This window comes from Paralichthys olivaceus, chromosome 6 (assembly GCF_024713975.1).
Source record: "Paralichthys olivaceus isolate ysfri-2021 chromosome 6, ASM2471397v2, whole genome shotgun sequence".
In the NCBI taxonomy this organism is placed as follows: domain Eukaryota; kingdom Metazoa; phylum Chordata; class Actinopteri; order Pleuronectiformes; family Paralichthyidae; genus Paralichthys; species Paralichthys olivaceus.
In genome coordinates this window covers 19,235,065-19,256,825 of record NC_091098.1, presented here as the reverse complement: position 1 = coordinate 19,256,825, position 21,761 = coordinate 19,235,065, and the positions used below count along the sequence as shown (strand labels likewise).

General features: G+C 42.7%; 2 protein-coding genes across 4 annotated transcripts in view; both read left to right on the top strand.

Moving 5' to 3' along the window:
- The first annotated feature begins 25 nt into the window (after positions 1–25).
- Positions 26–13,226, top strand: LOC109635221 (DDB1- and CUL4-associated factor 1). 2 transcript variants are annotated; one of them, XM_020096257.2, is made up of 25 exons: positions 26–233; positions 1,244–1,364; positions 1,461–1,537; positions 1,622–1,695; positions 1,788–1,901; positions 2,141–2,278; positions 2,454–3,050; positions 3,587–3,688; positions 3,783–3,941; positions 4,296–4,475; positions 4,641–4,850; positions 5,015–5,184; positions 5,301–5,425; positions 5,644–5,879; positions 6,852–7,927; positions 8,017–8,215; positions 8,448–8,530; positions 9,037–9,121; positions 9,213–9,446; positions 9,893–9,986; positions 10,399–10,503; positions 10,701–10,774; positions 10,886–10,981; positions 11,075–11,339; positions 11,944–13,226. In XM_020096257.2, exons 2-25 carry the CDS (start codon positions 1,252–1,254, stop codon positions 11,997–11,999), a joined length of 4,662 nt encoding a protein of 1,553 aa, XP_019951816.1. In that variant the 5' UTR covers positions 26–233; positions 1,244–1,251; the 3' UTR covers positions 12,000–13,226. The 2 variants fall into 2 exon arrangements, with proteins under 2 accessions (XP_019951816.1, XP_069381977.1); XM_069525876.1 differs by lacking the exon at positions 26–233 and adding an exon at positions 664–814.
- Positions 13,227–14,573: 1,347 nt separating this feature from the next.
- Positions 14,574–21,761, top strand: part of LOC109635044 (dedicator of cytokinesis protein 3-like) — a 43,214-nt gene continuing 36,026 nt past the window's right edge. Inside the window, exon 1 of one of the 2 annotated variants that reach the window (XM_069525874.1) lies at positions 14,574–16,242. In XM_069525874.1, coding sequence (XP_069381975.1) covers positions 16,206–16,242 — 37 coding nt within the window. In that variant the 5' untranslated portion in view covers positions 14,574–16,205. The remainder of the gene's footprint in view (positions 16,243–21,761) is intronic. The other variant, XM_069525875.1, reaches the window with a different exon arrangement.

Below are 21,761 nucleotides of genomic sequence, written 5' to 3'. Positions count from 1 at the left end.
CATTGCGTCATAAAACGTCGACCGTCGCCCGCTAAATGACGTGAGGAACGTGTTCGCCATAATGATAATAAAGCGTGAACACGAAGCTGTAATAAAGCAAATGAAGCTGCGGCTGTGACACGCGGATCCACACGGAGACACCGAGGAGCTACGGAGGTCAGACCGGCACCGGTGGACGCGAGTCTCGGGTCCATTTTGGGGGAAAGCGAGGAAGAGCTGAGCGGAGCAACGAGGTTAGCATGCTAGCTCAATGTAGCCAGGCGTACCTGTTATGCTGCTAGCGAGCTAGCACCCCAGAGCCTAGGCTTCATGTGCAGGCAGATTTCGTGTTGGTGCGACTGTGATACGAATCTCACACAGTAATCTGAACATGTCCGCACGGCTCGAGTTAACCCAAGCTGCGAAACCGTCAGAAGCGTCGCTAGCAAAGCAAACTATATTAGCTTCCTTGTTTAGCCAGAGTCGAGCTGGACTGACATCGCAACAGGCTCAGTGAGAGTTTGCTGCCGCCTGGAGCTGTGAGTATCTTCTGACAGTTAGTGCAGGGGGACGTGAAACGTGTTGGAGCTGAGAGTGAAGCTCCCAAACGAACCAGAGAAGGGGATGAGGAAGTTAGTTAGGTGACAGTGTTTGACAGTTACAGTCCCCAGAGAGAGAGGGGCTGCACCTGCTCTGATGTTTGTCAAGCTTTTGGAGAAAATCTCAAACTTTGTTCTCTCGAACGTAACGAAAAGTACTTTCTCTGATTGTGGCTTTGAGTTGTAGATGAGTGTGGAGAGTGAACTGTAGCGACAACAATAAAGTGTGGTTGCATGTAAGTAAGAACATTTACAGTATATATTACTGTAGTGTTGCACTTGAGTACAAATTTGAGGGACATGTACATTTTTGTGAGTATTTTCTTTTTATGCCACATTATTCTTTTACTCTACTATTTAATAGTGCAGTTACTCATTGCACTACAATTTTCTGACTACAATTTCTCCATACAAGACATGTGAATGTTTTGATAGTAGATGATGCTTTGTTAAAAGTTAAGTGGCCGTTTGTCATCTTTTATCCAAACATACCCTACATTTCCTGGTTCCAGCTTCTTGTGTGTGATGATTTACTGCTTTTTCATTTCAATTACTTAATCATTTATTTATTTATTTTATGATTTTCAAATTTGAACCATTGGTTGGACATTGGATTGGTTTTAATAATGAAAGATATGTATATTAAGTGTATTCCATTCTGACAGGCAACGCTATGGCATCAGCATCTGCCAGCGTAGACTCCAAGGCAGAGCTGACTGCTCTACTGGAACAGTGGGAGAGGGATCAACAAGGCAGCACACAGGAGCTGGTTAGCATCCTCACAAAGTAAGGAGACTTTCTGCTTGTTAATGTCATGTCACTGGGCTGAGCTGAGGGAGTCACAAAGACAATTTTAATGTGTTACTTTGCTGTAACTTTTAGAACCTCTGAGCTTGTCGAGAAGGAGACAGAGGAGTACCACAAAGCAGACCCAGACCCCTTCGATGATCGACATCCTGGTATGAAAATGAAACGCATAAAGGCAAGATCACTGGGAAATTAAATGTTATGCACATTTCTGACATTTCCCTCTTGGCCACTAGGGAGAGCTGATCCAGAATGTGTGTTGGGACACCTGCTCAAGATCTTGTTCAAGAATGATGACTTCATGAACGCAGTAAGAGTGAACTGAGACTTGAACAACACATAGGGCCATTCTTAGCATGTGATTCAGAAGGTGATTTGTTTTTCATTGTCTTCTCTTTATAGTTGGTGAATAGCTATGTGATGACCAGCAGAGAATTTTCCCTCAATGCAGCAGCTTGTCGTCTGCTTCAGAACATCATGCCTGGACTGGAGACAGCAGTGGTCTTTCAAGAAAAGGTAAAATATTCCTGACCTCATTATTAGACCCTTTTTTCCTCTTTTTTTAATGTATGTATTATTGTATGTGTGTAAAGAAATTGATACCTGATTCTTTTTTAACTTAAATATTTTTTTAATGTTAATTTCATTTAGTTTTTGAAGCTCTCATACATGTCAGAATTTTTTTTCTGATTCATAATTTGTTCATATTCTTTTAAAAACAAAAATGTAAGTCACTATTAATCTGTGTTTTTCAGGAGGGTATTGTCGAGAGGCTGTTTAAGTGGGCTCAGGAGGCAGAGCAGCCCCTCAGAATCTATGCCACAGGCTTGTTGGCTGGAGCCATGGAGAATCAGGACATTGCAGCCAACTACAGGGAGGAGAACTCTGTTTTGGTCAGTCTGGGATTCTGTTGTGTCAAATGTCAGAAAGTACATAGTGGACAATGTATTACAACAGCCAATAAAATTATATTACAACAAGCATTAGAACAATTTGCTCATCATCAGTAGATGGTGTGAAGTCGTAGCTGTCGATTAACTTTTAACTTTCTGTGCTTTATTTTGACAGGTGCCTTTGATGCTGCATCGTTTACGTGAGCTTCAGCATAAGGATGCTGAGAACAAAAGGGAAATCAAACGGCCCAGCCCCAGGAAGAGTTTGAGTGAGCCTCTGCTTCCTTTAGATGAGGAGACTGTTGACGGAGGCTTTGAAGAGAAGCCCTTCATGCTGGGCAGAAACGGAGCTGAAAGGGAGGGGACTGGGCCAGAGGGGGATGGAGAAATTCCCTTCTCGGCCATTGAGCCTGAAAACGAGCTTTCGTTCCGTCTCAACTCCCCTCCCAAGGCCAGCAGCCGTGCCAACTCTGCTGTTAAAACCATGATGAAGCCCATGTCTGCCCCAAGTTCTCTGTTACACCCAGGCATTTCTGATGGCAGCAGTTACCTAAAAAGGAAGGCAGAGAGGGAGTTTGGCAGGACCTCAAAACAGAAGCTAAATTTCTCTTTGCCAGATCCAGAGAGGAACTTCAGCGAGCTCTCAAACAGCAGCTGGTCCGAAATGAGCCCCTGGGTGATAGGCAACAACTATCATCTGTACCCTCTGACCCCAGAGATCGAGCAGAGACTCATCCTGCAGTATCTCACTCCTCTGGGGGAGTATCAGGAGGTGGGTCTATTGACCTCAGCCTGCTCACTGTACAGTAGCATTTAGAGCTGCAACAATTAGCCAATTAATTGATGAGTAGATTTTTAATTTGTTTCTCAAATGTGAGGATCTGATGCTTTTCTTTTCCATAGATTGTGGTAAACGCAACTTTGGGTCCTGGACTTTTATTGAAATTCTTATAAAATGATTTTCAAGAAAGTTATTGGCTGATTGATCAAATTACTTTTTTTCTTCTTTTGTTGCAGCTGTAGTATAATGACTTTTGCAGCATTTATAACTTATCACTATAGGTTGTGTTTCCTTGTATTGTCATAGACTTACCAGCAGATGTCAGTCTTCTTTAATTATGATTAAAGAAGTCATTCTGTTGTGACATTGTAAACAGTCAGTTTTGAAGGGTCACCTCATGCTCAGTTTATACAGGACATGTTTCTAGCAGGCAATATTTTAGTTGAGCTATATATTCTAGCAATAATACCCCAAAAATTTGACATTCATTATTTGCTCCTCATTCCTTTTCCTCCTCTTATCTGCAGCTGTTGGCAGTGTTTATGCAGATGGGAGCTCGCGAGCTACTCATGCATTATATGGATCTAAAGCAGACCAATGATGTGCAGCTCACCTTTGAGGCTCTCAAGGTAAACACACTCTCATTTAGTTGGCCCCCCAAAGTGCTGAAACACAAGGTCAAGCTCCCTACACTTGTATCTCTTATCCCCTCCCCTCTCTCAGTACCTGGCATCTTTGCTGCTGCACAAGAAGTTTGCTGCTGAGTTTGTGGCTCACGGAGGAGTTCAGAAGTTGCTGGAAATCCCCCGACCATCTATGGCTGCCACCGGAGTCTCTCTGTGTCTCTACTACCTTGCCTATAACCAGGATGCAATGGAGAGGGTACAGAACAGACACACACTATGCAAATACACTGTGAAATATCTGTAATATGTACATGTATATATAAAATGTGCCAACAAAGTGTTTGTAGCAGTAAAAATAATTAATATACTATATCAACATTTTTTTTGTCTGTTGTATATGAGATAAATTAACTACAGATTCCTCTACCTTTTTGGTCATCATATTTATTTTGAAAATCCTCTGTAGCTGTGTACGGATCATTAGAAGCAAATATATCAATAAAGGCATCCTGGCATCACTATTCAATTATTTTGTTAGTTTTTTTTCTGTATCTCATGTATTCAGAAGCAGTTCACATTTGTATTCACTGCTGTATCTTCTCCTCTCAAGGTGTGCATGTTGCCCCACTCCATCCTGTCAGATGTGGTTGGTTACACGCTGTGGCTGCTGGAATGCTCACATGCATCCGGCTGCTGCCATGCCACAATGTTCTTTTCCATCTCCTTTTCTTTCCGTGCCGTCCTGGAGCTTTTCGACAGGCAGGATGGGCTCCGGCGCCTTGTCAATCTGGTAAGTACAAACCAGCAGCTGCCTTCTTGCGATCCCAACCATGTAAAACTAACCATGTGTATCATTCATAGAAAATACTGTGTTTCAAGAGCCGACCAACCGTCGTGATGATGTGACAGATGCTGATTGTGTACCTATATATGATGTCGTACTGATTCTTTTCAGATTAGCACACTGGAGATCCTGAACCTTGAGGACCAGGGAGCGCTGCTGAGTGATGATGAGATTTTCTCCAGCAGGCAGACAGCCAAGCACACCTGCATGGCCCTGCGCAGGTACTTTGAGGCCCATCTGGCAATCAAGGTGGAGCAGGTTAAGCAATCCCTGCAGCGCACAGAGGGGGGTGCCCCCATTCACTCTCAGCCATACTACAAGGTACACACACAGAGGACAAACGATATCTGAGCCTGACATTACTGGACACTTGATTTCTTGATGTATTATTCAGATATGTGTAGTGCTCTCTTTATGTTGATGTAAAGCTAATGCAGGAGTTTTGATTCCTGCAGTAACCATTAGTGTTCTCGTCTGCGTCCTAGGCGGTCAGCTATAGTCGTGAACAGGTGGTGGAAATGATGGAGTTTCTGATAGAGTACGGACCACTGCGGCTTTACTGGGAACCGGCTGAGGTCTTCCACAAGCTGTCGTGTGTTCAGCTCCTCCTGCAGCTCATTTCCATTGCCTGTGACTGGAGGACCTACTATGGCAGGTAATGATATGGCTCTCTTTTTATATCCTGTTTACATCTTTTAACATTTCCAACCTCCACACTGAGATTTGTGACATTTTGATACTTAGTGTTTGATCATTTTCTTCTCCCTGTAGAAGCGATACAGTTCGTTATGCCCTCGACATCCTGAGTATTCTAACAGTTGTTCCAAAGACTCAGCTGTTGTTGTCTGAGGCTGTTGCTGTGCTTGATGAAGGAGGATCCACTGTATCCACCGTAGGTAGGTGTTATCAGTTAACTATGAAAACTTTACTTATAGATAGAAATTTGAGGATATTACCATTTTATCAGGCACTCTTAAAAGAGCCAGTGTGAATATATTACACAGACGGGTTTTCTATTTTATCTGAAACGGTGTAAAATTACCCGTCCAAAGCTCATTATTGTTCTGTTCTCGCTCTGAACTCCAGGTTTTATTTTTGGATTTTGCTCTTTCAGGAATAAGTATCGTCTTGGCAGTGGCAGAGGGAGAGGTGTTTGTGAATGATGCCGAGATTCAGAAGTCGGCTTTGCAGGTTGTCATCAACTGCGTCTGTGCTCCAGACAAACGCATGTCCAGCATTGGCAAGTTCATTGCAGGCACCCCCCGCCGCCGCCTGCCCCAGCAGACCAAAGCGAGCGAGAGTGTGCTCACCAAGATGTGGAATGTGGTGCAGTCCAACAATGGCATCAAGGTAGAGTTAAATTATACCAGTCACAGAAGCGTTAGAGATTTTAGAGCTGTTAAGTGCTGCAGCAGTAACTGGACAGGATTTACACACACATTAACACACCAAGAGATGCCATGCAAGGCTCTGATCTGCACATCAGGATGTTTGGAGCTCAGTGTAACATGAAAACATGCCAATTTACAAGGAGAGAGAAGGATGGGTTTATTCACTCAGTTTGATTGCTACTAAGAAACATAGATACAACTAATGCAGTCTTCTACAACAGTCTTGCAATAAAAAATAGGAAGGTTTCATTTTATTAAAAATCTTTTAGAGACATGATGATTTTAAGTACACAGTCATTTTAGAGAATGAAGTTTGTGTCGCTTTTGAAATGTGTTGCATCATATAGAGAGGTGTTTCTGTGATGTAACAAACACCCATTTATATCAATGGGGTAGAGAAAGTAATAGAAACACCTTTCAGTATAATGCAACACATATACTTCATTTGACTCGAGTAGTTTTAACTGGGTTTACTTAATGTACTTGATGTGATGCAGAAGACCATTGTGGCTTCAACTATACTGAAACTAGGTGATGCAAACAAAACTTGAGACAAACTTGAGAAACACGCCATCAAGTGTCATGCTGGTTGTATAAATTATTTTCACACAAACACGTTTTATTATCTGAGCCGGATCTTTAGACAGATAGGATCCACTCTGTCATTGGCCTGATGAGTTATGTGCTTCCTGAGCAAGGATAGCTGTGTCTCATTTGCACTTTCCAAGGATAAAAGTGAGAGCAGAGGAATCACTGAAGCTCATTTTCTTACCTTTGAGGGTAATTTGTCCGTCTCTCACGATGTTAGCCATTTAGACACAACTGGGTCAATTCACTGATTTAGAAACATTCTGATAAAAAATAAATGATGAACATTCCCTCAGTTCTGTCTGGCATTGTTTTGAACCTGCATTCTGCACCTGTCCTGCAGGTCCTGCTGTCCCTGCTGACAGTGAAGATGCCCATTACAGATGCAGATCAGATCCGAGCTCTAGCCTGTAAGGCTCTGGTGGGTCTGTCTCGCTCCAGCTCCGTCAGACAGATTATCAGCAAGCTGCCTTTGTTCAGCAGTGGACACATCCAGCAGCTCATGAAGGAGCCTTTGCTTCAGGACAAACGCAGCGAACATGTCAAGTTCTGTAAGTTTGCAGCGGAGCTGATAGAAAGGATCTCTGGGAAACCGCTGTTGATCGGTACTGACGTTTCTCTGGCGTGGCTGCAGAGGGCCAGTGTTGTCGCCCAGTCCAGGATCACTTTCCCTGAGAAAGAGCTGCTGTTGCTTATTAGGAACCACCTTGTGGCCAAAGGCCTTCATGACACAGCCTCCACACTTACCAAAGAGGCAGAACTCCCGATGACGTGTCTGTCTCATTCTGCACATTCTACTTCTGCTTTCCCTTCCGTTGCTCCTCCTCCACCTGCCACTCCTGTTGCCACTCTCCCCCGCACACCACGGCTGGCCAATGGTGTCGTCTCAAGACTTGCAAACCATCCTTCTCATTCATCCACCCCTGGGTCCAGCCATCCACAATCACGTCCTTCTACATCACAATCCACTGGGTCCTCTTCAACAGCTTTCCCCTCTACGTCTGTCCCCCACTGTAGCAACGGATCCCCACTGATCGGCCGAATCGTTTTCTCTCGTGAGCGACAAACAGGGTGCACTACGTTGAGCTGCAAGAAACCACGGGTTCTTAGGCAGAAGTCTGACCATGGGGCCTTCAGCCAGAGTCCAGCTATGAAGAAGCAGTTTGACAGGCTGTTGCCTTCCCCCCCTGCATTAGACAGCATTATCACAGAGTATCTGAGGGAACAGCACGCACGCTGTAAAAACCCTGTCGCAACATGCCCGCCTTTCTCTCTCTTTACACCCCACCAGTGCCCCGAGCCCAAACAGAGACGCCAAGCACCAATTAACTTTACATCCAGACATACACGGAGAGTCATATATCCTAAATATGGAGGAGTAGATGGAGGGTGCTTTGACAGACATCTCATCTTCAGCAGGTAGGTCTCCAATTCACTTTGGGCTTTGCCAATTCCTTTACAGCTGTTTTTTTTCTTTTTTCTTCATCCTCTATTTTCTTTTTGTCTAGATTCCGTCCCATCTCCGTGTTCAGGGAGGCTGATGAGGATGAGAGTGGATTCATGTGTTGTGCCTTCTCAGCTCGTGAACGGTTCCTGATGCTCGGGACCTGCACAGGGCAGCTCAAACTCTACAATGTGTTTACAGGCCAGGAAGAAGCCAGCTACAGCTGTCACAGTTCAGCCATCACTCACCTGGAGCCCTCACGGGTCAGTACGGACAGATACCAATACATCATCTGTTTCAGATTCTGTCTTGTAGTTCTTGTGTCTGTGTGTAATCTTGCATTTAAAATATTTGGCGATCTACTCGAAAATGTGTTTTGTCAAGTGTTATTCAACTGGGATCTTTATCAGTCACAATATTATTTCAAACACAGTATGTTTATGTCTTGCAATGTGTTAGTGGACGATTTTCAACATTCATGTGTTGTATTTTTAGGATGGCTCTCTGCTCTTAACATCAGCCTCTTGGAGTTACCCCCTGTCTGCACTGTGGGGCATGAAATCAGTGTTCATCATGAAGTAAGTGATGTTTTCACATGAGTCTGAACTCATAATTTCACCAGCTAAATTCTTTTACGTAGAAATCCTGAATAAAATATTTCTTGAATTATTTAGAGCGTTAATTTACCCAGAAAGCACCTACCACATGACAGCTCTCTGACCACAGACAATCGATCCACAGTTCAGTTAGGAACTTGTCTGTGATTCCACTGCCTCCATGTATGTGTTCTTCCCTGTCCAATGGTACAGCAGCTTTTATGCTGTCAAAACAGGGAGCTGCCAAAAAGAGATGACATGCTTTTTAATTATGCACGCGACTGCAGCCTGAGGGCTTCAGTCTTCAGTTCATGGAACACAAGCACTTGGCTTCATTCATCCGCACAATTTAACCAGGGCATAACCGAGACTCTGCCGATGGAGTGATTTGTTGTACGATGTCTTTAAGCAGTTACATTAGTTTTAACTTTGCAGATTTCCCACACATACTTGTGTTGTTGATGAAATGTTGCTCTCGTTGTCTCCAGGCATTCCTTCCTTGGTGACCATTACGTGGAGTTCAGTAAACTTTCACAAGATCGCGTCATTGGAACTAAGGAGCATGTAGCACGAGTACGTATGTCAGCCTTTTTTTGAATCTTTGAATACAGAATAAGTTGAAGTAAAGCAGTAAACGCTCACATGAATCTCTGCTCTTTGTCAGATCTATGACATCCAGACGGGACAGGTAACGCTGACTCTCAACAACCCAGACCTGGCCAACAACTACAAGAGGAACTGTGCCACCTTCAACCCCACAGACGACTTGGTGTTGAACGACGGAGTGCTGTGGGATGTGCGCACGGCTCAGGCCATCCACAAATTTGACAAGTTCAATATGAACATCAGCGGTGTGTTCCATCCCAACAGCCTGGAGGTCATCATTAACACAGAAATCGTATCCTTGACACTTGGGTTGATGAGAATTCAGTTCAGTAAGAGACATACCTATTGACTAGGGAGTAAATTGAAGTCCGAACTCATCCCTTATCTCTTCATAAAATGTAACTGGCCTTATTAAAATGTGTGAGGCAGTGCATTGAGTACTGTGTAGAAAAATATGTATCGTTAAGACCTCTAAATATAAAGTCTACAGTTAAATAAATTGCTAAAGTTAACAGCTAAAAGTGATTGCATTTGAAATGTAAAAAAAGAAAGCTTGTATCAGTGATTGAATTTGTTGTCGCTTCAATTATGGGATGAATATTGAGCTTTAACTTCACTACTAACCATTAAATATGTATTGCAATGAAAATTGATTTTACCTCTCGGGACGGTTTTAATCACTGGGCAATTAAGTTTGTGGCCTATTTAGTTGATACAAAAACTTAACTGGAGTTTTAGTGGGATCTGCGGACCTTCCACCTCCTCCACACAGTTCCTGCTCTGGACCAGTGCAGAATAGTCTTCAACAACAACGGCACCGTCATCTATGGAGGTAATTACGGACACCGCTGCATGATGGGAAATTTAGAATATATGGCATCAAGCTTACAACTCATGTTACAGTCAGTGCAAGTGTGTGAAGTTGTGTAATTATGGAGCCGAGAGAGAGCGTGCGTGTGTGTGTGTGTGTGTGTGTGTGCGTGCGTGTGCGTGTACGTGCGTGTGCGTGTCTGATTTCACTGTCACTTAGAGCCATATGGGCAGAGGGAACAGTGCTGGACTGGCAAAAGACAAAACCAGCTGGTTCACGCTGCCTCACAGGGAGAGAAATGGGCGTGGCGTGACGGCTCTGATCATGCGGACACCACTTCCATCTCTTAGGAGCCAGAACCCTGGCTAACCAGCTCGCTGTGCGCGCTTTTTATTTTCTCTCTCCCACTCTCTGTGGCTCTCTGTTTTTGCAGCAATGTTACAGGCCGATGATGAAGACGACATGATGGAAATGCAGATGAAAAGTCCATTCGGTTCGTCCTTCAGGACCTTTAATGCCACAGATTACAAACCAATAGGTAATTGAGCTTTTTGCCTCACTTTAATTGATTTCCCCCAAAGTCTTACAATAATAGAATCTTTCACTTTGTTACCTTATTGTTATTGTTATCTTTATATTATACCCTGTAATAGCTGGTGATCATTTAATTTCTGTAGTATGTTGCTGTCTACATTGTAATATTTTCAAAACTAACGTTCTTTTCTCTCCTCTCAGCCACTATTGATGTCAAAAGGAATATATTTGACCTTTGCACAGACACAAAAGACTGCTACTTAGCTGTGATTGAGGTAAAATCTTATCAACGTGGCTTAAAAAAGTATTTTGTGAGAGATTGTAATAATGTCTGTATCTGTAAATAGAGAATTTCATATCTTCCTCCTACTTTATCTGCCTCGTAGAACCAAGACTCATTTAACACAGACACGGTGTGCAGGCTGTATGAAGTTGGCCGGCAGAGACTTGCAGAGGAAGAGGAGGAGGACGAGGAGGATCAGGTCGTACTTTATTGTTTCATTTTTGATCAAGTTTGGCCTCTTTGGTTGTTTTGGGCAGAGATAGAAATGAATTTGTCGTCATTCGTGCACCAGGAGGATGATGATCAGGAGGAAGATGATGACGATGACGATGACTCGGATGATGATGTCGACACAGACCCTCTTATCGCTGAGCTAGAGAACGAGAATGGCGGAGAAGACGAGGACGATGAAGAAGAGGATGATGGGAATGATGAATTTTCTCCCTCTGATGAGGAGGTGGCTCGTCTTCTTGAAGAGGACGTCGACGTCGGGGATGACGATGATGAGGACGACGATGACTCTGATAATGACGATGTCGATCTGGATGGCGACAATGGTGAGTAGCGCTGCCCTTGGCTGCCCTACATTAAGTTCTACTGATCCCAATTTTTAACATGTCTGTTTTTGCCCTAGGTTATTCTTAAATTTGTGTTATTTAGTTTTTAACTTTCCTGGTGGTTGTTATGTAAAAGTTCTTCAATTTAAATCTGCAAAAATGCAAATTAATTCACAGTAACCTGGTTTATGTTTATATGAGAAGTAATCTTAACACAAATGACTCCTTTCTCTGAGGCATGATGATTATAGATGAAAAGTGAAGAATCCTTAGACCCTATTTGTTATATTCTTTATTTTTATTTTAATTAAAAGTAAAATATAGCAGAATAAAATGGGTACACTTAAATTTACCCTGAAAAAGAAAACATTAATTCAGTGAAAACCTTCTGACATTTAACAGACTTGACATGTCGTTGACGGGGATTTGTCATTTGAACACATGAACATTTATTTTCAATTTGAAAAGAGCCTTGATCTTTGGTCTCAGCATCACATTTTGCCAAAGCTGTTTTGTTTTTCCTCTTCACCCTCTGACCTCTCCGGCGCCACATCTCTGTGTCCCTACAATTCTTAATCTGTATATCTGTCTGTCGCACAAACAGACAGCTCGGACAACTCTGACCTTGAGGATGACATCATCTTATCCCTGAATGAGTGAGGAGACTTCGCTGTCTGGGACCGAGGAGCCAGACAACATGTCAAGACTTATGCTTCACAAACATTTGAGTTGCAGAACAGGCGGCGCGAAAAGAAAATATCATCAGATGAGGTGGGAGATAATTTGGAGCACTGCCAGTTTGTAACAGTAGGTGTCTGCACACTTTGAGGGTGACAGGACCAAGGAAATCAGTGGTGTGCAAAAAAATGATTGTATATGATATAGTTTTATAAAACAAAAGTGGGCTTGATGGTGATTGAAAAATGCCAGTGTGTAGATGCAGTGAAGAAAAGTTTTATATTTTATCACATTAGCGGCTCTCTAATGACCTTCTTTATTTGATATTGATCCACTCTCTTTGGGAGCCTCTGGTTGGCCACAGATTAGTGTTTTGTTGGGGAAACAACTTCTGTTCCTGGGCTCTGGGTCTGCAGCTGTACAACAGAGGATACAATTCCCTCTCAAGCTTCACCACACCTGGAATCATCACAAAAACGTACTGAAGTGCCGAGCTAGGCAGCTAATGTGATGCACAAACATGTTGCTGATGGTTCATCAAGTGTCAAAACCCACTTTCAGGTTTTACTTTCACCATAAACCGATGACCAAATTGCCACACACAGCAGTGCCATTTATGACTTTGCCTCCTGATTTCATTGTGTAAATAGATAAATCAGCTCGGTGCTCTTGAATCACTGAAGACACCATAACTAGTGCGGACATGGTAACCAAACTGTTGACAAACCGGCTCATTGTCAGCACATGACAGACACAGGGTTGTGCAGAGCTCTACCTTTGTGTTATCTCACTCACCTTTATTGAGCCATGCAATCATTTGGGTTCAGTTAAACTTAGTTTTATGTTTAAAAACTGAGGATATATCTCAGTGACTCAAGACTGAAAATATGATAAGCTTCATTTATAGAATCTGACTCGATCTTTAAAAAGAAGGAGATACAGCAAAACACCAAACACCATGTGTGTTTCCTCTGATTGACTGACAGGAGGCTTCGTACTTCAACATTGTGAAAACAGATGCCTTCGCTTGCACACATTTTGAAAGCAGTGCAAATATTTCATGACTTTTCTCACAGTTTTGATTTGATATCTAACAATTTTGCCTGTTTTCTTTTCCATAGGGAGACTTATGTTGAGTTTCTTGAGACAATTTATGTACATCTTGTATGTATCTAAAGTATTTTTACTATAAATAAACTTGCAAAATTAGCTTTGTGTGCTTCTTCAATGAAGTGTGAACGATGCTCGAGGATCAATAGATGGTTTATAAGCTGTTGCAGCAGAGATGTCTTCACATTTTCGATTTTTAAAAGGGAGATGGATAAAGCATGTGTTGAAACTGGTGTCAAGAAAACAATTAAATAATATCACATAAATGCTCTATATATTTATACATAGACATAATTTAAATATAGATATTATGCTACATATTTTGCATGTGAATACCATGTATATATTTGTATAATATATATATATATATATATATATAATGCTATATGTTTCGCATGTTAATAATATATATGTATATATTATGCGACATGTTTTGCATATGAATAATTGCATCTCTAATCCTTTAATGCCCTTTAATTGTTTCTACATGTGCATTTTCATGAAGTGACATTACTCATGTCTCTTGATTGCTGAATTGTGTTTGGAGGGATTTGCCACAAAATGTTCCTGTGACCTCCCCCACAGTTAATAATAGAACACATTAAAATAGTCACCAGAACCACTTAAACTGGGATCAAATAAGTCTTAAATTGTGCGTTGGTGTGCTCCTGCCTTCCTGCCTGCAGAGGCACGTGTGTGTCCATGTGTGCAAGGAGCATTTAGCGTATGATCCCGGGGAGTATGAAGAGATAAGAATGTGTGTGTTTGTGTGAAGACAGGTGATGGATGAGATGGTGGGACATGCTTCTTATTACCTCCTCGGCTGGTGCTATTGTCTGCAGGCTTTGGGAGTGTTGGAGCAGATATCAGCTCTCACTGTATTAGGCAATCCCTGTTTGCAGTGGAAACAGTGTCTCATCCTCACAGTGCTGCTGCATTAGAGCAGGAGCTGAATGTAGCCACTGCAATTTAAAAAGTACATCACTATTCTCAGAAAGATAATATTTTATCATTTAAGATATCCTCTGTGCTGTGTTATGGCATTTACATGCAGTTGTGTCACTGGAGCACATTACCTGCAAGTGTTATGGAAGCTTATTGTTTATTTTATTACATTTTTCGTACAGATTTTTATTAGCACTGATGCATATTTATTTTGCTTATAAAATGCTCCACGAGCCTCCAGCTTTATGTATGTGATTTGAACACCGCCCACAGTGTTCCACTTGAAGTAAGAGACAGATGGGAGTCAGTCACAGAGTTGCTGTGATGGAGAGAAATTACCCTCCTGAATACTGCCCTCCCTCCCACACTACATCAGACTCACTGGAAACTCAATATTTACCAACTCACGCGTTTTTTTCCTAGTCATGATTGCTTTGGACGAGAAAGTTCTTGGGATGAGTAAACTGTATTCATGTGTTTTAACACGTGTCGTCTTTGCAGTGTAGCAATGTTAAAACATTTAAATCAACATCTAGATGAGAACATTAGACTGTTTGATGAGGATGTTCGGTGCTGTAAGTTTTAACATCATGTATATATACTGTCTAATCATAAGATCATATTGGTGGATTTGTGCCGTCTGTGCCTCCACAACATCCCAAACTAACTATATCAAGTCTGAGATGTGATACAGTTGATTTCAAGGCTGCCCCTACAACTGACAACACTGAGGTTATTATGGATATAGCATCCTATGGCCAGTTACAGTCTACAATTTAAAAAAAAAAAAAAAAATGTTTTTATGATATAGGATTTTCTTTTAGTCAATATATTGAAATTTGACATCCAGGCTTTCAAGAGATGAGTAAGTAAAATAAATGCCTAATTCTTCAGCAGAACTTTCTTCCAAGCAGGTGATGACTTTGAACGTGGCTTTAGATCTTGAGGAAAATGTAATGTTAGAAATATAACCAACAAATATTTTACACATTCAGTTGTTGTGAGGTAACTCACCACTGGATACTGATTCAAACATACACAACAAAGTGTTGTTGAAGGTCTTGGACCTTCAGTCAAGTAAAAGGGGAAATTGACTTCTATTGGAACTGTTTGCATCTGATGTGTGTGGGGGGGCATGACTGCACTATGACAAAGCACCACTGGTGTATAGTGGGTCTGTTTCTTTGAAATGAGTCAACCAGGAGGAGCTTCCCCCACATGGACCTGATCTGATCTGTGAAACACTTGATGGCCACCAGCTCCCAGAGCAACACACTGAATCAGAGAAAAGGCCCGTTTACCATGCAGCCCCAGTCCAGCTTCCTATAGAGGGAGAGGAAATAATGCAGGTTGTGTTTGTGATGGATGCAGAGAGAGGAGGAGGAGGAGGAGGAGGAGGCGTATATTTGCAAATGTTTGACACATCAGTGTTGACAAAACGAGTCATGTGACGAGCATGAAGATGGCGCATCTTTCGGTGTGTTGCAGCTCTCTCCGTGTTGCCTTGCAGCAGCAGCAGCAGCAGCTCGACACTTCACATCGCGGAGCAGCATCGCGACCTATTACCCACTAATTACCAACGGATCGAGCCGCGCTCGCGCTACACGAGCGGCCAAATACCGTGGATCAGCTGGAGCTGCGCGCGCCCGGCTGAAGAGGAGGAGGAGGAGGAGGAGGAGGAGGAAGAAGAAAAAGGTTGTAAAAAGGAAAAAACGAAGAAATGAAATAAATAAGCTCCGAGGAAGAAGAGATCCTACCCGATAGCTCCAATAGCACCTCTTGTTGTTTTGTTTTTTTTGGAGGGGGGAGCAGGAACCCGCTCACCGTGTGCGTGCATGCGTGCGTGCGTAATTGTGCGCGTTGCATGAGGTGGACACAGAGACTGCATCAGACTGGAGACACACTCCGGGACATATCAGCGAGGAGACATCGAGGCTTCACTCTCTGTCCCTTTTCTCCCCCTCACACACACACTCCTCAGGACACAGAGACATGTAGTGTGAGTGTGTGTGTGTGTGTGCAGCCTGGATCGCCTGTAGCCTTCAGCCCTCCTGTGTTTTTTTCCTCCAGCAGCAGCAGCAGCACCATATCGACATAATGTGGCTTGATCTACCGGAGGGGAAATAACCAAATATGTGGATACCTACAGAAGAGGAGAAGATCGGAGTTGGTGAGTCAGTATCTCTCTCACTCTGGGGCCATTATTGTTCATCTGCGACGTTCGCTTTCTATTTATAATTGGCTTTAATCTTTAGGATGGCAGCTCGTGCGTGAGGAAGCAGCCCCATCCTCTTCATCGACATCTCCTCATCTGATTTTCCTCCCCCTTTGTTATTATGGCCATCACACCCCGATGGCAAACACTTATAATGGCTGATATACGCGGGCCAGTGGATGTATGGGAAGGAGGGGGGGGGGGGGGGGGGGGGGGGGGGGGTTGCGTGGGATGGTGATGGGCTCCAGCCCACCACCCTCCAAGACCCCATCCACACGGGCGCAGGCGGTGCTTCACCTCGGCTTCGTGCTGTGAGTTTAGTGGTTTAAAAAGAATGCGTCAGTGTAGCATTGGAGCCCTTTTTCTTCTCATATGTGAAGGGGCGGCGAGTGGGAGACGAGGTGGGGGGGGAGAAAAATGCCGTTCGTGCTCAAAACCACGAGGGGGCGTCGTGACTGCGTACCTCCAACAGGTGTAGGCTGGAGTGGATCAGTACCTGTGGACCAGAGAGCTGCATGCACTGCTGCAATGACTGGGCCACACCGTGCACGCCCCCTGCATGTGTGCACTTTGACCTTTGATTAGGAGGGAAACGTGCACACACGGATCAACAGTTCCAGCTCCGGTCACATTTGCATTTCATGGTGGGGGGGGGGGGGGGGGAAACACTGCATAGAGTCCAATCACAAGGGAGATGTGTCATATACTGTATATATAACCTGACTGCTGAGCTCCACAGCAGAAATTAAAAAGTCTATAGCGTAGGATTCTACTAGAAGGTTTTCATCTGGGGAATGAGTCATGTCGAGATACAGCTTGTTAGTTGCAGGGTATACTCGTGCTGGCGTGCACATGATAACACACACACACACACACACACATAAACATAAACATACATGCACACGCCCACAGCCTCGCTTTGTTTGGAGGCCTCACATGGTCGCATTTAATGTCGCCACTTCTGCTGTGAGGTTCATCTGTGCATCCATCATAGAATCACTGCGGCTGTGTGTGTGTGTGTGTGTGTGTGTGTGTGTGTGTGTGTGTGTGTGTGTGTGTGTGTGTGTGTGTGTGTGTGTGTGTGTGTGTGTGTGTGTGTGTGATGAAGCAACAGTTCGGCGCAGCCTCCGCATCAGTCGGTGTGAAGTGACCTGGCGCTGTCCGCGGTGCTGAAACGCAGGAGCCGCTGTGTGTGAACCTGCTCTCGGAACACACTGTCTCCAATGAGTGTGGTCCATGTTGAATATTCCTCCAGCATCATGGTGGATGATGTGGAGGAAGTCCACGCTGCTGTTCTGCCAAGTTGAATCCCCATATGTCTGTTATCGTCGCTTCTCCTCGGCTGTCTCTTTAGATGCACCATTTTGCACATTTATCATTCTTCTTGTCATTGCCCGTAAATTGTCTCTCACCAGTGTTACCATAACACCGATAGGAAACAGAGCTGCGGTCTGTCATCAGCCAGCCAGGCCTTTCTATTCAGTTTTTTTTTCTCCTTTCCCCCTCCTGGGTTATCTTAATGAGCTCCGTCTAAACAGGAAACAGTTGAAGACCACCTCATGAAAGGTTAATGTCTTTTTTAGAATCGCTGCCTATTCATTACTTTGTTCTTTGTTGTGTGTTTATGCAGGAAATAATGATAATATTAGTTTGTAAATGACTTTGTAAATGATCGCATGTACTGATTATTTTGATTACTAATAATTACTTGTTTTGTTCCTCTATTAATCATAAGTATGTGAAAGTACCCAGATGTTGAAAGTCATCATGCCATTAAGTATAAGCAAAGCACCAGGTTGCAAATATTTGGAATTTCGACTAATATAGATGATAGATGATCAAATATATAATAATAATGATACAGTACATTTCAAAACACAGTCACATGGTACTTTACAAGTTAGACATAACAAAATTAATGCAGTCAATGGGAAACAGTCAAAAAGCAAACAATCAGAAACAATTTCAAAGCAAATCCAAGATCACACAGGAATCGAGCAAAGATATGACACATATTCATTATATATTCATATATATTCATGACCATCATCGCAGTTTTTATTAAATACTTTGGTTCTATAAGTTCAACTTTCTCATTTGCAAATGAGTCACTGATGGATTTCTCTCATTCAAGCAGCAGCACTCACAGTATTTCTTTACACTGGAATTGGGCAGAGCTGTGACTATAAGTCAGTACCTGCCCACATGAGACAGAATGAAATGAATCAGATGGCTCGTGGACGTAGCTCACACACAAACTCCTGTGGCACCGCATGAAATAGTCGTGGTGACGAGGCCACCATTATCTGAAAGGGACCAAATATGTTCACAGCAGAACAAAGGATGGAGCTAATGTTCAGCTGAGAGCGGGATTAGAGAGATTAATGTTAATGTTTATTAATGTTGCCCAAAGTAGCTTTTCCCTATACATTTGTGCACGATTTTAACCCTTCATAAAATCTCCAAATGGAAATTGCATAGTAGGCACCTCTTAGATTCATGGGCACCGGATCACAAATCTGTGTACGACTGTATTCATGTGGCTTAACTGACGTGCACAGCTGCAAAATAAATACATTATTATTGCAGGAGTGATAGTAACGTACACAGTCATTTAAAAGTGCTCCATGATAAGTTCATCATTTCAGAACACCGCAGTCGGGCATGCCTCGGCTTCTGTGACACTGATTTGAGATCAGCTACGGTGAAATGCCCCCCTGCCTGTGTGGCAGAAATCCTGAGGTTAGCAGGACTTCTGTGCAGTAATGTTTCCCAGTAAGTGAGTGTGCGTTCAAGTTGTGCTAAACACCATGACTAAGAGGGTGAAGCCCAAAGACTGTTGGGTAATTTTTAACATTGCTAGATCTGGGACAGGACTTTATTCAAGCCAGGGAAGCAGGACCTCCATGGTCTCTGTGCTCTTATTGCATTACTGGAGTGGTTTAAAGTGACTTCAGTTCGCAGTTCAGCTTCAGTTGAACCAGTTTTGTTTGAGACTGGAAGTAAAAGGACTAAAGCCAAAGAAATGAAGTTCATTCAGTGCTGCAGTTTAGACGAGCGCAGTGTCCTTTTGAATAAAATGTTCCCACAGCGGTGGAATTAGCATCCAGCGTTTTTGAAGAAAGACAAACAGCAGAACGTTTAGAAGCCATAACTGTGTTCACTGTTGTAGTAGCAGATATTTGATGACCTCTGTCCCTTCTCTGCAGCACGTTCCTCCTCTGTGGGTCATTGTACATTTACTCCCTGTGTGTGCAATGTGTGTTCTGTTTAAATCTTCACTATATTACATATAGAAGTAAACATTTTTCAAGACATGACAGCATGTAATAGTCAGTTTGTACACTGAATAGAGTTATTGGCTTCACTTGCTCTATTGTATAACAGAAAAAAAATCATTTTTTATTAGTGATCTTAGGAAAAAAAAAAAAATCTCCTTTTAAACAGAAACATGAACTGTAGACAAGAAAAACAGGTGAAAGTTCCGACACAGAAAAGTACCTTAAAGGTCTCTCAGAATACAGAGTGAGATGATCTTTTCCGGACAGAGTGTGTTGGACTGACGTGCGAGCAGATACATGATAAATGTGACGTGAACATATTCAAACCTCTAAACAATATTACTGCTGATGTGATAAGTGTTTGTGATACAAGACGAACCCATCAACACGAACACGATGTTGGTGCTGTTCAATCTTTTTCCTCTTCCAACAACATGGAGAGATCTGAATGATCTCACACACCTGTAATCTTCACATTCATTTGAATGTTACACAGCAGGACTTAATCAACAATGAGACCTGGTAGTTTTTGTAGTTTTTATTTAAGAAGAAAATAAAACACGTCTGTCACATAACATTTTGATTCTTGTTTTATTAGACATTTTTTCCTACGCACTAGTGGGGGTGGAGAATTTAGAAAACAAAGGCATAATAAAGAGCAATAATATTCCTCTCACAGGCTGCCTAAATAATTCAAACTTATTTGACTCAATTCCCTGAGTCAGTTTGTATTAAACCACGATGCTTGATACTCACAATGTGATTTCTCCCCCTTTGATTCTCAGTAATATATAAGACCAGTATGAAACCACAGATAAGGTTAAATTGTCTCATTCATTGTAACTTTATGGTGGAATAACACAAGATTATCACTACATTTGTCGTGTGTGTGGTGCCGGTGGTGGTTACTAAGTGATGTTGTGGAAAATCAACTCCCGGTTGTGTTCTCACTTCACGCCAACACAGAGCCAATGGATTCTTAAAGGAACGTTTTCAGGCTTTTTGGTAAATATCAGGAGAACACAACTGGACAGGGAGAGAAATATGTTGTGTGCTTTGAGTTTTTCTTCTTTATAACACATTTTGAATAAACTATGATAATGAATTTGCTTAGTTCATTAAAATCTAAATCATTTAAAGTCATCTCGTTTTTTCCTTTATGCAGCAATCTCGCTTTAACATCTTTGTGGCTTTTAGAAGAATGACTCTATACGTCTTATGTTAAAACTGTGGCTCATCAAACCTTTGATTATTGATTGATCAGAAAGTGTTGTACCTGGGGGAATAACACACAAGCTTTCAGTATATGACTGCATGTGTGTGTTTGAGTTTGACCAATGGGAAAGAGAAACAGTGGGAGTCTCCTCCTGTGCTCAAACCCCATAATTCAAAGAAAGAGAGGCAAACATTCCTTCCAGTAGCTGGTTACACAATAATGACCATGCAGACTCTAAATTCAGCCGGACAGTCTGGATCTGATCTGTTAGAAACATTTGCTTCTGCCAGCATTTTTTTCACTGCCCGTCCTGTCAGTCCTTCCAACATCCTACGTTCAGCATGTTGAAGTCTAAAGGTGAATTTTGTCGGTTTTGTTTTTGAGGATATGCTAATGCTCTGCAGCTTTTAGGCACAATGAAATAGTGTTTGCACAGCCTGGAGGTTTTTGTGAGGGAGGACTATATGAAAATATGAGCCTGTGTGATGCGCTCATCTCTCGCCAACATGACAATCTCATCTTGTTCTGACGTGGCCTCCGCTGAAGAGTTTTCAAATGGTGTGAGTGCGGGGTTTTGCAATTCAAATGAAATAGAGTCCATTATAGAATAGGTCTCTCAAATAAGAAATACTTAGACCTGGCTGGAAGAAGTCCCCGGGGCACACTGGAAAAGGTGACAAGCCGGCTCTTTAAGACTATCTGTCTCTGTCCCTCTCAAATGTACCGAAATATGCTTGACTTTGACTCTAGTGCCGTGCAGCATCTGTAAGCTTGCCATTTTAAAACGCCTAGATCTCTGCTGCAGTTACAGTGAAGAAAAGCCCTCCAGTTTGTAGATGATCTGTTGCCATAGTTACCCGAGCACAGGAACCGAGCACTCGTTACCCTCATACAGGCAACGGAGCTGAGCCCAAGCCCCTCCTTCCCTTCCTCCCCCTCACTGGGTCCCCTGGCTAGATCATTAGCATAATGATTCA